General features: G+C 36.3%; 1 protein-coding gene across 2 annotated transcripts; it reads left to right on the forward strand.

The window, feature by feature from the left end:
* The first annotated feature begins 2,050 nt into the window (after positions 1-2,050).
* On the forward strand, positions 2,051-9,180 carry LOC104101913 (protein MALE DISCOVERER 2-like). 2 transcript variants are annotated; one of them, XM_009609464.4, is made up of 14 exons: positions 2,051-2,319; positions 2,518-2,579; positions 2,689-2,961; positions 3,725-3,857; positions 4,078-4,149; positions 4,666-4,809; positions 4,913-5,053; positions 5,466-5,561; positions 5,638-6,107; positions 7,073-7,263; positions 7,378-7,510; positions 7,613-7,767; positions 7,894-8,082; positions 8,580-9,180. In XM_009609464.4, exons 3-14 carry the CDS (start codon positions 2,844-2,846, stop codon positions 8,838-8,840), a joined length of 2,103 nt encoding a protein of 700 aa, XP_009607759.1. In that variant the 5' UTR covers positions 2,051-2,319; positions 2,518-2,579; positions 2,689-2,843; the 3' UTR covers positions 8,841-9,180. The 2 variants fall into 2 exon arrangements, with proteins under 2 accessions (XP_009607759.1, XP_009607758.1); XM_009609463.4 differs by having other exon boundaries at positions 2,694-2,961.
* Positions 9,181-9,599: the final 419 nt, after the last annotated feature.

The following is a 9,599-nucleotide window of genomic DNA, read 5'->3' on the forward strand; positions in this document are numbered from 1 at the left end:
TAGAGTTCCAGCATATACACACGCGCTCCAATCTCCAGTATATTATGCTGGAACTTTCCGTGTGCTGGAGTTCCAGTATAATATGCTGGAAGTTCATACATAGGTGCTCCAATCTCCAGTATATTATGCTGGAACTTTTCGTGTGCTGAAGTTCCAACATAATATGCTGGTAGTTCATATACATGTGCTTCAATCTCCAGTATATTATGCTGGAACTTTCCGTATTGCAGCAAAATAGTAGCTATTTTTTAATAATTTTGCAAACGCTGACTATTTTTCAATTACTAGTCCGAAAACTGGCTAGCCCGTGCTATTTTGATAGGATTCCTTATTACTTGACAAGTGAACTCGCAAAACCAATAGATGCATGGCATATATTTTTTTCACTTAACCATGGTTAATTAACATGTATTTTTACGAGAAACACATATTTTTAATCGCTTTCAAAAATAATAGTCAATAAAATGTATAGATTTTGTATATATGTGTATACATATACATATAATATTCATATTTTATATATTTTTTGGCTAGAAAATATAACTAATTTTGGCCGACCGATAATTTTATATTTTGCCTTATTTTCATCTTGTTAGATCACTTAATCATTGTTTGTTAAGGTTTGACATAAATAACACGTGCAAATAAGTTATATTACTCCCTCCGTCCCATTTTATGTGGTTGTGTTTGATTTGACACAGAGTTTTATAAGAAAGAAAGAAGACTTTTAAAATTTGTGGTCTAAAATAAATCATACATTTTTATATGGTTATAAATCAATTAATTAAGGGTAAAGTAGGAATTCTAAAAAGGACTGACTAACAATAAAAGAGTGCCACATAATTTGGGACGAATATAATATATACAATAAAAACATACATGTGTAACCCTACAAATGGGATCTAAGGAGGTTGGGGTATACGTAGAACTTACCCCTAACTTTATGTGGTAGAGAGATTGTTTCCGATAGATTCAAGAAAAATATTTTTCAAGACAAGTTTAAAAATACAAGAGTAAAAAGTTATAATGAAAATACCGTAGAACAGAAAAGTAATGATAGCAAAAAATAGTAAAGCTAACCAAAGTAAAAGAAATATCTATAATATGATAAAGCTAGCATAATAACAATAATACTGGCAAGGAAAAGAGGGAGCATCTAAGGTGCTCTAAACTAGACCCACGCTCCCCCCATAAAGGAGAGGAATCTCTCGACTACCTACTAATCTTCTATCCTAATCGTTCAACTTATTACTAACCTTCTAGTATAATCTTTGACTTTTATGCTCTCCTATCTAGGATCATGTCCTCGGTGAGCTAAAGACGACAACAACAACAACAACCAATTGCACCTTCCAGTACAACTACTTTGTTACGATTTCACTCCAGTCACTTGCCCTGCCTTCGGCATCCCTCTCCTTGCGGTTAAGGTAATGACTTCGGGCATGACCAGCTCCCATAGTGTGACGGGCGGTGTGTACAAGGCCCGGGAATGAATTCATCGTCGTATGGCTGATCGGCGATTCTGGCTTCATGCAGGCGAGTTGCAACTTGCAATCCAAACTGAGGACAAGTTTTTGGTGTTAGCTCATCCTCACGGGATCACGACCTTTGTCCCGGCCATTGTAGCACGTGTGTCGCCCTGGGCATAAGGGGCATGATGACTTGATGTCATCCTCATCTTCCTCCGGCTTATCACTGGCAGTCTGCAACAACAACAATAAATACTTAGTATAATTCATACGTGGAGTTTGGGAGGGTAGTGTGTGCGCGGTCTTATCCCTACCTTGTGCAGGTAGAAAGACTATTTTCAATAGACTTTGGGCTCAAAGTAAGATTGCATAATCACAACAGAATAGAGAAAAAATGCGTAGTGAAAAAGACGATATAATATATGATTATCATATACACTATGTGCTGACAACAACATTCTTTCAAGAAGATTTTAATGGCTTAAAGAGGCAGGCACGTACGTAAAAGCGCGCCCCAAACGAGTTAGGGAAAAATGGTGGTTGTGATGTTACCTAAAAAAACTGAAACAAACAGAAAAACTTCTCTTAGAGAGAGAAAAGAAGAGAGAGAAAGCTTTTTTCCTCTTTTTTCCTCAATCCTCTTTCTCAGGGATGGTCGAAGAGAGGTTCCTCTTCTAAGATCATCCTGAAAAGAGCACTCAATATACAAAAAAAGAAAAAAATTAAAAAGATTAAAGCTAGAATCTTTATTACCAACATAGTTTTCTTTGGATTCTAATTCTAAATTCCATAATTCCCACATTCTGCATTTGCTTAATTTGTTTGAAAATATCAAGAACTTCATTTTCTGGTAATATTTAATCTTTACCCTTCTCTCCCTTTTGGTTTTTGTTTTTGTTTTTTCCATTATTTTAAAGAATCTTTTAATTTCTGTTAATTGCTTGCGAATATGGTTATTCTCTGATCACCTTTTTGCTTTTGATTCTTTCTTTTATTTAAAAAAATTAATTCTTGCTAATTTTTCTTATTTCTGTGTCTGCATTTTCAGTTAAAGATTGAATCTTGGAAATTTTGACGACTCGGGGTTTATAAATAATGGTGAAAACAGAGGTATTATAGCCTAAATATGAAAAATAGAGACCCCATTATGGTTAATTATATGAAAAAGGGCTAATATTTTTTGCTATTGTTTGTAATTCTTTTTGTTTTTTGTGTCTAGTATAGAGTTGTGCAGATAAGCAAATGTGTGATTCTGTGTCCGAGTGATTTGTCATTGCTCGGGAGAGAGTCAATTCATACGAAAAAGCTGGCGATTTTGTGTGAGATTTTGTATAGAGTCCTGGCTTTTGGCAGAAATTATTACTGCCTTAACATATGGTTTTGCAAGCAATGAGGGGTAGATGGAACATTTATGGAATCAAGTTGTTGTCTTATTTCTCCATTTTGATTCTTCTTTTGGAGGTTCATGGATGTTGCTCTCTCAATTCTGAAGGTAGTTTACTATTATCTTTGTGTTTGTCATTGGATATTCTCTAGTTTCTTTCTTTTTATTTTTTGATGATGGTGGTGTTCAGACCTTTCGGTTGTCAGATTGGCTTGCTTGCTATTGCGCCTTCCCTTTATCCTTCCTGAGCCGAGGGTCTACCGAAAATAGGTTCTCTGCCTTCTTAAAGGCAGGGGAAGGTCTGCGTACACTTTACCCACCCCAGACCTCACTTGTGGGACTACACTGGATATATTATTGTTGTTGTTGTTGTTGGTGGTGTTCAGACCAGCTTATCTGCACTTCGACTGTTCCATTGGATTTATTGTGCATCTCCAATCAGCATAGGTATCATTACTATGCCTGTCAAGGCTTAGGCATATGAGACAAAATCACGTACTCCCTTTGTCCCATTTTATGTGGCCATGTTTTGTTGGACATGAAGAAAGAAAGAAAGAATTTCGAAACTTGTGATCTGAAACAAGCTATAGACATTTCTATGAATATAAATCAAATCATCAATGGTATAATCGGAATTTTAAAGTCAAATTATTTCTAAATACAGAAAGATGTTATTCTTTTCCGAACATACTAAAATGGAGAGCGTGTCACATAATTGTTGGAATTTGAACCCTGATCTTTCATGCTTTTTACTCACTTAGGCCAATGGTTTTTGTCTTTGCGATCCGTGGGGTATCCTCTAGTTTCTCTTTGTTAATTCAAGTTTTGGCTTACTCTTTGTTTTACTGATTACTGTTGATTTGAGAAACAGGATTGGCATTGTTGGAATTCAAATTAAAAGTGGAATCTGATCCTAATGGAGTTCTTGAAAACTGGAATGCTGATGACTGCGACCCGTGCATGTGGTCTGGTGTTGAGTGTCTGGACGGTAAAATGCAAACGCTGTAAGTCTCTTGTTATGTTATGCATACTCGACTTTTCTAGTTTAGATTGTTTTGACAATAACCTTTCTCTATTGGTTAGTGCTCACTGATTTGATTCTATAACCAGTCTGTTGAACTGATAATGATAAACCAAGTGCAACACACTGAAATCATTTGTTTAGACTATAGTGATCTTTTTATGTCGTTAAATTAGTCGCTCTTTCTTTTTCGCTTGGTTCAGAAATCTCCATGGATGTTCTTTGGAAGGAACACTGGCATCGGAGCTTGGAAATCTTACTCACTTGAGATCGCTGTAAGCTTTTGCTATAGTAATATACTTTCCTTTGACGTTCTTGCTCATTAATGTTACTTTGTGTTATTTACCTGAACCATCTGTAAAAGGTTGTATAATCTTTGATCGACAACTTGGATAAAAAGGAACATAACTGCAGAATCGTCAACTGCATACTTGGTACTATTCTGAATAAATATCTCGTGATCGATAACTGTGTGCCTAATGAAGGAAATGGTTGAAGCTAATAATATTGGTATGCAGAACTGTTCATTGATCTTTTATTAAGAGATTTTTCAGCTTAGTTTAAGTTCATGGAGTTGGAATTTATTGTTTTAAGAGAAGTGTTCAGGTAAACTGTGAAGAACAAAAAGTTTTGTAGGTCAAGTTAATCGGGAGGTAGGGACAGAGGACAGATTAGTTTTGGATTGAGCAATCATCTTTTATCATCTTGTATTCTGCATTTACATTGTTTTCTGCATAAGTTGTTTTTGAATCTTAACAGTATTTCTTCTTGCTCTCTGATTGCTTTCGCAGCATGCTCTCAGGAAACCATTTCTTTGGCGCTATTCCTAAAGAATTTGGACGACTCAATAGGCTCGAAGTGCTTGACTTGAGCGATAATAATTTGAGTGGAACAATTCCAGCAGAAATAGGAGACTTACAATCACTAAGAATCTTGTGAGTCAATGATTTTCATGCGGATCTGTACATACGCATGCACATTCGTGCTGCAGAAGTGAGATCAAAATGCTCATCAACTGTGTCTCATTCTTTTTTCCAGGTTGATTCGTAACAACAACTTTGAAGAGAGTGTTCCTTTGGAAATTGGGAAGCTTCATTTAGTCTCGGAATTGCAATTCGATGACAATCTCACTTCTGGTTTTGTTTCCGGAACTCGCTGTATAAGAAAATTTCGGCATTGGTACGATCTTTTTTTAGCTTTCTGGTATCCTGTCTTAGTCAGTGGCCTTTTTACATAGTTATAGTCAATCTATGTGGTAAAATATATTTTCTAACTGTGCTTGCCTAAGCTGAGGATCTCTGGAAACAGCCTCTCTACCTGGACAAAGTAAGGGTAAGGTGTGCGTGCACATTACCCTCCCCATACCCCACATGTGGGAATATGCTGGGATGTTGTTGTAGTTGTTTATGTGGTAAAATAAATGAAATTTGTTTGAGGACATTTAAAATATATATATATATATATAAGCCAATAGTTTAATTTCAGAAAATGCTCTTTATATTGAAAAACACCAGCTACTTGATCTACTGCATTTCTCAAATAAGGTATTTTGCATGCTTTTCTCTGATAATTTGATGTCTGTTTCCGGCAGCATTTGGCATGGCAGCATGAAACCATTCAAGATGATAAATTCCTTTATCGAACCAATAAAGGGAACACTTTTCCGTTACCTCAGTTTCTTCCAATTGTAAGTAATTAAACATCTGTTAACATAACGTGTTCGTCATTAAGTTTTGTCATTGAGAAGCATTTTTTTTCAATAGGTCATCCCCTGGAAAGGGCTTTTTGGATGACCATAAAGAGGAGATTGCACGACGTAAGTTAGCCGAACAATCCAGTAATCTTGCTGCTGCTCCTGCTAATATTAAAGGACCATTGGGTCCTGTTATTCAAATGCCGAGTAGTAGAAGTAGTGGTTCATTTCGCGCTGTGCCAAATACCAATGGAATAATTCCTACAAACTTACCTTTCTCACCTCCACAGCATGAGTCTCAAGACAGATTAAATCCCGAGGGGCAGCCTATGAGTGCTTTTAAACAGCCAACTAATGGTGAAACTCCACCTGCCAAAAAATCTGAAAGCCCTTGGAAATATGTAGTTGGGATTTTAGGTGGAGTATTTCTGCTCATTATTGCCGTATCTGTGTTCTTAATCTGCCGAAGCAGAGCAGCTAGAACAATTGGTCCTTGGAAAACTGGACTGAGTGGACAGCTACAAAAAGCATTTGTTACAGGTATTTTGATCAAATTGTGTCAAAAACTGATACTGCTAATATTCTGATTTGTTGGGCTAAAACGGCCTAAGATACTCTTAACATGGTGTGATACTGTCCGCTTTGGATAAACGAGCCCCACACCATCACTTGTTACGGGTATTTTGATCAAATTGGTATTTTGATCAGATTGTGTCAAAAGTTGATACTGTTAATATTCTGATTTATTGGGCTAAAACTGCTTAGGATACTCTTAACATGATGTGATTGGATAAACGAGCCCCACGCCATCACTTTGCCATCGTCATACCCGTCCCGCCAAACCTGGGCTCTGATATTAGATGTTGGGCTCGACTAGCCCGAAAATACTCTCAACATGGTATGATATTGTTCGCTTTGGGCCAAGCTCGTATAGTTTTCCTTAAAAGGTTTCACACTTACCTTATATGTATTGTCCGCTTTGGGCCAAGCTCGTACAGTTTTCCTTAAAAGGTTTCACACTTACCTTATATGTATCGTCCGCTTTGGGCCAAGCTCGTACAGTTTTCCTTAAAAGGTTTCACACTTACCTTATATGTATCGTCCGCTTTGGGCCAAGCTCGTACAGTTTTCCTTAAAAGATTTCACACTTAACTTATATGTAGGCTTTCAATCTTTTCAGCTACCAATGTTGGACTTTGTTCTCATGCCGAACATGATTTTTGTCCCCACCCTCAAACTAGTTGAAGCGTTAATAACCTTTCTCACTGGTTGATATCATCCCATTAATCAATACTTATAACATGTTTAATTGAATAAAGGGAAGTACTGATATTTTTCCTCTTATGAGGAATTGTAGTACTAATATTCTTAGCGTAGCGTTTTTATATACCCTTTTTCACTATATCTTGCTTTTCAGCAACAACCGTAGGAAGGTGAAATCCTTCATCTTACTGCGTGATTATTTGTTTTCCATTGTAATTATCTTGATGGTGGAAACATTGTAGGGGTACCAAAACTGAACAGGTCCGAGCTCGAAACAGCATGCGAGGATTTTAGCAACATTATAACCAGCGGCGATTCATATATAGTATACAAAGGAACACTGTCCAGCGGAGTGGAGATTGCCGTTATCTCAACTACTATAAGTTCTCTGAGTAATTGGTCTATGCACTCAGAAACTGCCTTCAGAAAGAAAGTAAATATTGCTTTGCTTTCACAAATATACAATCCCTAAAATCTTTTTCTGTCTCACACTTTACTTTTTCAATTATAAAACTCATAGATGTTTCTTATTGTTTTACCTGAATAGATCGATACGTTTTCAAGAGTGAACCACAAGAATTTTGTTAATCTTATTGGATATTGCGAGGAGGATGAACCTTTCACTCGGATGATGGTCTTCGAGTATGCTCCAAATGGAACTCTTTTCGAACATCTTCATGGTAATTAAACTTTCTAGCAATTCATGTTTCAGTTAATCGGCCAATATTGGTGCTTTGATTTATCAATCAATAACGCGAACTAAATGTTTTTCGCTGTTCCAGTTGAAGAAGCCGATCATCTTGACTGGCCCGCAAGGATGAGGACGGTCATGGGTACAGCGTATTGTCTTCAGTACATGCATGATTTGAACCCGCCCGTACCACATTCCAACTTGAATTCAAAGGCCATATTTTTGACCGACGATTATGCTGCTAAGGTCTGCTTCTTATGGATTATATATACCTCAATATGTCATCAAGAAACTATATCTACTATAAATGAATCTTTGAACACTTGTATTGTATACAATGTGGAAGTAAATCCGTAATTTTTCGTTATACAGATTACAGAAATTGATTTCTGGTCGGAACTAACGGCCAAGTCAAAGTCCTCTAGTGATGATTTAGAGAACTCTGAGCTGCCGCCGCTTGCTGATCCTGAAATGAATGTCTATAGTTTTGGAATTCTTTTACTAGAAATTATTTCTGGAAAATCGCCTTATTCAGAAGAAAAAGAGTCTCTTCTGAACTTGGTAAATTATCATCTTTTCTATATCATATGCTTCCCTTATTCTCTTAATTCTTCAACTTTTATGTTCTGTTCCCTATGCTGCAATTCTTGTTTCTGGCTAGTGCCAGAGGCAAGCTAAGAGCTGGTTCAGTTGGTTCATTTGAATCCATTGCTTTCGTCTCGATCCATAACCTATGTTGCGTGGAATCTCAAGAAATGGTGTCGCACAGATCCTCAAAAAATGCAGTACTTTTCGAGGATTTTTAAAGAGTCTGAACAACAAAGTCCATAAGTACATATGCAAAAAAAAAAAAAAAAAAATGATGCTTATGTGTGTATTATTAGGCTTACTATGAACCTAAATCCTAGATTTGCCTCGGGCTAGAGCAGGATTTGTCAAACTTTATTCTTTTACAATTCATAAACATCATAGGTGCCAAACTTTATTCTTTTTTCAGACCTAATTTGTGGGATTTTACTGAGCTTGTTGTTGTTATCATAACTGTTGCTTTGTTTTAGGCGGCGAAATATCTTCATGATAAGCAGAATATCATCTCATTGGTGGATCCAACATTGAAGTCTTTCAAGAATAATGAGCTTATGGTTATTTGTGAAGTAATTGAACAATGCATACAAGAAGATCCAAGGAAAAGACCAACTATAGGAGAAGCCATTGCAAAACTAAGGGAAGCAATTGATGTATCACCTAATGCTGCAGTTCCAAGGCTTTCTCCTCTCTGGTGGGCTGAACTTGAGTTATTGTCAAGTGAGGCAGCTTAATCTGGCTTAATTTACCTGTCTACTTTGCATGTTCGAGTATGTGTTGCGCGCTTTGCTGCGTATGAATACACAAATACATCATTTCTCGTAAACCCCCTCGTAGTGGTATTTAACGGGCCTTTGTATGTTTGTGATTAAATTGGTTTGTTCTTATATTATTGGAGCGACAAATTCAGTTAGGATTCATATAACTGATCTCAGCTTACTTGGAATTGAGGCTTAGTTATTGTTGTATATTGCATGTTTGCTTTGTAAGTCGAGTGTTGCTATTTTGTCATGTATGTATGAATAGACGATTAAACCCTCCTTATAGTCATATTTATATTGGTTTATTCTTTTATTATTGGAGTGATATGAACACTGAGGATTCATATAGTCGGTCTCTACTTGCTTAGGGTTGATGCGTAGTTGACGACTTGTTGTTGTATAGTGGTTTATTCTTTTGATGTATTGTCTTTGACATGAATTGCATTCTACCTTTTCAATGGGATAATTCATAGTCTCATATATATATATATATATATATATATATATATATACACACACATCCGTCGTTCTTTATTTTCCCTGCAAAGATTCTTGAAATTAAAATAAACATATCTTATCTAATTTTTCTTGATTTTATGTTTTTGTCAAACTTTTATATGGTCCGGATGGAGTTCAAATACTACTGTTACACGATTGTTTTAGCACATGATGTAGTCAAGAAAGTTTTGATTTATATGCATCGACAGTGTAAAGTTTGTGTTTACATAGTCA

The sequence above is a fragment of the Nicotiana tomentosiformis genome, chromosome 9 (genome assembly GCF_000390325.3).
Source record: "Nicotiana tomentosiformis chromosome 9, ASM39032v3, whole genome shotgun sequence".
Lineage (NCBI taxonomy): Eukaryota > Viridiplantae > Streptophyta > Magnoliopsida > Solanales > Solanaceae > Nicotiana > Nicotiana tomentosiformis.

What these genes read in the sequence shown, in the direction of transcription:
- LOC104101913 (XM_009609464.4), top strand. Translation starts at nt 2,844, where the DNA reads ATGGTTTTGCAAGCAATGAGGGGTAGATGGAACATTTATGGAATCAAG. An exon ending in ATAAGAAAATTTCGGCATTG is followed by an intron (nt 5,054 to 5,465) that starts GTACGATCTTTT and finishes TGTTTCCGGCAG; the next exon opens with CATTTGGCATGGCAGCATGA. An exon ending in CCGACGATTATGCTGCTAAG is followed by an intron (nt 7,768 to 7,893) that starts GTCTGCTTCTTA and finishes TTCGTTATACAG; the next exon opens with ATTACAGAAATTGATTTCTG.